Here is a 6,471-nt window from a genome sequence, read left to right on the forward strand (position 1 = left end):
ATTTTACTGATAAATTATAATCCTATCTAAATTAATTAAGAAATTTTAACTAATTTTATAAAAATGAATCATTCTTTAAGTACATTGTGGTAAATAGAGATTGTTTATGGATCTTGGATAACTGTCTTTCCAAGGCATTCTGAAGGTCCAAAACTATTATACCATTCTGGTAAAGCAGTAGTTCCATCAGAAAGGGTAACATTCATTTATGAATATGTCATTCTTCCTTTTGGATAATCAGTGCAATTAGTTATTTAGTAAGTTTCCAAAGTAGCGTCTATCCAATTAAAATTTCTACCAATTCTATCAACTGTGAGGGTTGATTATTCCCCTAATTTATTTTGAGAAATAATAGTTACTTGAGAGTCTTTTACTTCAACTGAGCCATAAACCTCATCATGAGGAGTGATATTAAAAATAGATGGACTATTATAAGCCTATCCATCAGGGCAGCAATTCCATGATTAGAAATACCATCCTCTGAAATAAGATAAAACTGGCTAAAGAATAGTTATTTCAGGGCCACTACCATCATTATTTTAAGATCCAATAAAATAATATATCCATTAATTGTTTGTAGTACGAGGAGTATTGGGAACAAAATAGTTAGCTTCAAACTTACTTAATGTGGTATTAGCAGGAAGATACCATCCACCATTGTCTATCCATTATTCTAATTTTATTCTTGGATTTGCTTTTTGACATTTCTCACTTTTTTGGATTCTTTATGCAAAATTTTTTTCATTATTAGTGAGGAATACACTTCCATCTTCAGATTCTTAGATATAAGTACCTGATGGAACATTATGGACACATTCTCTTAACATCAACCCAAAAGGAGTTTAAACATGTTCTTCACCATTAATGATTTAGATTTCTTCATCATGAGGATATAGAGACTAAGCTGTAACAGCTGAGGCAATTAGCAATAATCCTAAAAACCAAGTGATTTTCATTTTTTATTTAATTTTAGTATTTTTTTTAATTTAATTTAATATTATTATCAATTTACTAAATATCAATCATCACTTAAAGCCATAAAATTTCAACACCCTAATATAATGTATAACTTTTGTAATACTAATCAGAATCTAATAAATTTTCATTACATAAAATTATAAATATTTATCAGAATTAATTAGAATTAATTGATAAAATTATTTGAATTTAATGGAAATCAATAAGTTATTTCCTTATTAACAAAATAACAAGAGGTTAAAATGATATTTATAACAGAATAAAATAAACAAGATCTTTTCAACCAATTTTAAATTGATACATTATTTGATTATTTGGATTAGTATCATATTATCAACAAAAATTAATTTTAATATACTTATTATTTGATAGATAGAAAACATATTTTAACATTTTAAGTATATCTTTTTATTTGGTAACTAGGTTTAACAAACAAAGTAAGGTTTGTTAACATAAAATTTGTAAGGGTTAATTAATCATACTTGTTATTCAATCTTAATTTAATTATTATAAAGATGACGATTATATTGCAATAAAGTAAGCAAGAAATGTTCTATTCTTAATATATTACATTTTATTTACCAATTAAAAATAGAAATATCTTTTTTAAACCTCTCTTAATCACTTTATCAGTTGAATGGCTAAATAAAAAATAATTAAAAAAGAGATTAAAATAGCAATATCTTTGAATGGAATTAAAATAATTAAATAGTTTGTTACATTTTGTCTTTAATTTTTTTTGATTAATTTTACTTTTTTCATAAATTTATATATATACTGATTTTAACCTTATAATTTCTTCAAAATTCAATTGGAGATAGATATTTATTTGAATTTCAAAAATAATATTTTATATAATTATCAATAAAAGAGCAATAAAACAGAGAGAATTTTCATTCTTTAAGAAATATTATTACAGTTTTCAAAGTATTAATACATAATTTAATATGATTGAATTTATATACAACCTAACATAAAAAATATATCAATTTTTAAGTTCTATAAATAAGTTAATCTAATTTAAGTTGTTTTTTTAAAATAATTGATGATAATTATTAGGGATCAAATATTCTTTTTTAAATTCACTATTAAAATCTACATAGATAATTCTTAGTATTATTTTACCATAAATCAAGAATGAATGAATAAATAAATATAATAAAAGAAAGAATAAATAAAAAGGCATATCTTTATCATACTTAACTAAAGTAAAATGCAAGCAAAATTAAATAAAATGTTGAAAAAAACCTTTAGTTAAAGAAATATATATTTCTTGTTAAACCATCTTTTATAATAGTTAAATACTATATTATGTTTATGATATACATTATTATTATTTAGGTCAAAAAGCTTTTTTAATTATAAAATTCTCTTTCTAATCGTAATTTTTAATCACTCAAACTGTAAAATTAAATATGAGAGTCAAATAGTCATCTTTATTTAAATAAGTATTAATTTATTAATGTAATTAATCATTCATTACATTTTATAAATCAATATGAGTTAATCAAATTAAAGTGATGGTTTTAATGAATATAGTTTATGAATAATGATTGCTATGTTTTTCATATTTCATAGATTAATTTTAGAAATAAATAAAATTTGAAAATTTACCACAAAAATTTAATTTTAAAAGTAAATGATTCATATTACATTTTTTATCATAATTTTCATTTTTAGACAATTAATTGTGTTGCTTCATGTGCTCCTGAAAAATTAATCAAGCAAGTATCTAAATCATAATAAAAAATTCTATTTAAGAATATAAATATATAGATAGACAAGTCAAGTTATAAATAAAAAAGCTACAAATAAATAATAATTTTTTTGATAATTTGTTTCAAATATTATCAAAAATATTTTTTAATGTTTAAAATAGACTTTTATATTTGTTTTAGATAAATTTTACTTAGCAATTACTATAATTTATGTTTTATTGATTTTGATTTAACAAATTTTGAGTAAACTTAGCTTGTTTAAATCTGAGAGATCATTTTCAAATTTTCATATTAAATTAATGGATAAAAAAGTTTATTCTTAATTTATTATTTTTAATAGGAAATAAATAGAATCAAAAATAATTGTCTGACTTACAAAATTAAGAAATTAATTAATTGTAATTCTAAGATGAATTATTTTATATTTAAACTAACTTTTTATTTACAAATTAATACTTTTACTTTAGAGTTTAAAACCATATTTATTTTTTTATTAATTTTATTAATCACTTTTTAACTTTTTTTTGTAATTTTAACTATTTCATAAACATGACTTTTATTTTGCTCTATTATCCAATTTAAAAAGTATTAAAATTTTATTTATATTTGTTTCTTTGCATTTCTTGAATTCTTGATACGAGCTATTAATTTCGTTATAAGGAATAAAATATATTTTTATCTTTTTTAAATATGGTATGTAAATTTCAAAACTAATAGGAAATTTGTACTCTTCATTTAATTAAAATTGATATATCAAAAGTATTAATTCCTAGTTGTTATATTGATATTTTAGATATTTAAAATTCAAACATTTTTTAGTATTTTTTATTAATTTTATTTATTCGTTTATAAAATGATTATAAATATTATCTTAATATCACATTATTAAAAGAACTTTAACAAAAATTTTTAATTTACTAAAATATCTATTTTTTACATTATTTTTATAAAAATATATTATATTTTTTGTAGGTAAATAATTATTTCTTTAGAAATAGAAAACTAAGTTCTGATTTGTTCATATATATTTGAAATGTTAACAATCAAATTTGTTAAAGAATGAATGAGCTCTCATATAATAAAAAAAAATTGATTAAAATAAATTTCTAAAAATATATTAAAATATAAAAATAATATAAACGTTTTGTTTACTTATAAATTATAATTCTTTCTAAATTATTTAAGAAAATTTAGCTAATTTTAAAAATATAAATCATTCTGGAATAACATTGTGGTAAATAGAAATAGTTTTTGGACCTTAGATAAATGTCTGTCCATTACATTCTGAAGCTCCAAATGTATTATCCCATTCTGGTAATGCAATTGTTCCATCAGAAAGGGTAACATTCATTTATGAATATGTCATTCTTCCTTTTGGATAATCAGTACAATTAGATATTCCGTAAATTTCCAAAGTAGCATCTATCCAAGTAAAATTTCTACCATTTCTATCAACTGTGAGGGTTGATTATTCTCCTAATTTATTTTGAGAAATAATAGTTACTTGAGAGTCTTTTACTTAAACTGAGCCATAAACCTAATCATGAGGAGTGATATTAAAAATAGATGGACTATTAAAAGCCTATCCATCAGGACAACAATTCCATGATTAGAAATACCATCCTTTGAAATAAGATAAAACTGGTTGAATAATGGAAACTCCTGGTCCACTACCATCATTATTTTAAGATCCAATAAAATAATATAGCCATTAATTATTTGTAGTTTAGGGGGTATTGGGTACATAATAGTAAGCTTCAAACTTGCTTAATGGGGTTTTAGCAGGAAGATCCCATCCACCATTGTCTATCCATTATTCTAATTTTATGCTTGGATTTGCTTTTTGACATTTCTCACTTTTTTGGACTCTTTTTGCAAAGTTTTTTTCATCATTAGTGAGGAATATAGATCCATCTTCAGATTCTTAGATATAAGTACCTGATGGAACATTATGGACACATTCTCTTAACATCAACCCAAAAGGAGTTTAAACATGTTCTTCACCATTAATGATTTAGACTTCTTCATCATGAGGATATAGAGACTAAGCTGTAACAGCTGAGGCAATTAGCAATAATCCTAAAAACCAAGTGATTTTCATTTTTTATTTAATTTTAGTATTTTTTTTAATTTAATTTAATATTATTATCAATTTACTAAATATCAAACATCACTTAAAGCCATAAAATTTCAACACCCTAAATAAATAAAGTATAACTTTTGTAATACTAATCAGAATCTAATAAATTTTCATTACATAAAATTATAAATATTTATCAGAATTGATTGATAAAATTATTTGAATTTAATGGAAATCATTAAGTTAATTCCTTTTGATAAAAAAACAAGAGGTTAAAACGATATTTATCACAGAATAAAATAAACAAGATATTTTCAACCAATTTTAAGTTGATACATTATTTGGATTAGTAAAATAGTATCAACAAAAATTAATTTTATTTTTTAATTTTTTTATCCATAGTAAATTATAATATTTATTAAAATTTTGAGTATATACTTTTAATGGGTTACTATGCTTTTCAAATAAAGTAAGGTTTTTCAACATAAAACTTGTAAGGGTTAATTAATCATATTTGTTATTCAAGCTTAAGTTATATATTATAAAGATGACGATTATATTGCAATATAGTAAGCAAGAAATGTTCTATTCTTAATCTATTACATTTTATTTACCAATAAAACATAGTAATATCTTTCTTAAATCACACTTAATCGCTTTATCATTTGAATGGTTATATACAAAATAGTTAAGAAAGAGATTAAAATAGCAATATTTATTTATGGGATTAAAATAAGAATTTCTATTAATAAAATGAAAGTAGAAATATCTTTTAATGGAATTAAAATAACAAAAAATATTGTTACAATTTTTCTTTAAATTTATTTGATTAAATTGACTTTGATTTGAGATTACACATTGATTTGATACAAATTCTCTTTTCAAATTTCAGTTGAAAGAGAATATTTACATTTCAAATAAAATAAATTTTTAATAATAATAATATATTTTTCGAAAATATTTTCTATTGTTATCTTTAAAGAAAGTACATAAGAAAGAATATTCATTCATGAAATAATATTAGTTTTTATTTGAAAAATATTTTTTAGTTTATTTTATTTTGATTGATTTTATAATACAAACTTAGATAAAAAATTTATTTATTTTTAAGTTCTATAAATAAGTTAATTTAAGTAAACTTGTTATTGTGGAGTGATTTTTGAGAATTCTATGGGACTAAATCATAGTTTATATTTTAAGCATTTAAAATTCATTATAAAAATATACAAAATAATTCTTAGTAATATCATACCAGAAATAAAAAATAAATAAATACAATTGAGAAAAAAGAAAAAAAATAAAAATGTCTCTATCTTATTAAACTAAATTAAGGTACTAAAAAAATTAAATAACCTTTAGCCAAACTAATTCTAACTAACTTCTTTATTAAACCATTTTTTGAATTAGTAAAATACAAATTTCATATTTATGATAAAAGATATGATTATTTAATGCCAATCAGCTTTTTTAATTATAAAACTCTCTTTCAAATCCTTTTTTTTAACCACTCAAAATACTCAAATTGTGAATTACAAATGAGTGTTAAACAGTTTATCTTTATTTAAAATTAAATCAATTATTCATTACATTTTATAAATCTTAATCAAATTAAATTAATGGTTTTAATGAATTTAGTTTACAAACACGAATTACTTATTTTCAATATTCTTAATTAATTTAAGAAAAAATAAAATT

At 20.6% G+C, this 6,471-nt stretch overlaps 2 protein-coding genes across 2 annotated transcripts; both read right to left on the bottom strand. All coding sequences in view use genetic code 6, as the record gives it.

Moving 5' to 3' along the window:
• Positions 1 to 68: 68 nt before the first annotated feature.
• Positions 69 to 956, bottom strand: TTHERM_000499730 (hypothetical protein; the record flags this gene model as incomplete). Its single annotated transcript, XM_012799244.1, has 1 exon — positions 69 to 956. The coding sequence occupies one exon, from the start codon at positions 954 to 956 to the stop codon at positions 69 to 71; it is 888 nt and encodes a 295-aa protein (XP_012654698.1).
• A 2,953-nt stretch (positions 957 to 3,909) lies between these two features.
• Positions 3,910 to 4,797, bottom strand: TTHERM_00500730 (hypothetical protein; the record flags this gene model as incomplete). Its single annotated transcript, XM_001022232.1, has 1 exon — positions 3,910 to 4,797. One exon carries the CDS (start codon positions 4,795 to 4,797, stop codon positions 3,910 to 3,912), a length of 888 nt encoding a protein of 295 aa, XP_001022232.1.
• Positions 4,798 to 6,471: the final 1,674 nt, after the last annotated feature.

Source organism: Tetrahymena thermophila (assembly GCF_000189635.1).
Source record: "Tetrahymena thermophila SB210 genomic scaffold scf_8254487, whole genome shotgun sequence".
NCBI lineage: Eukaryota > Ciliophora > Oligohymenophorea > Hymenostomatida > Tetrahymenidae > Tetrahymena > Tetrahymena thermophila.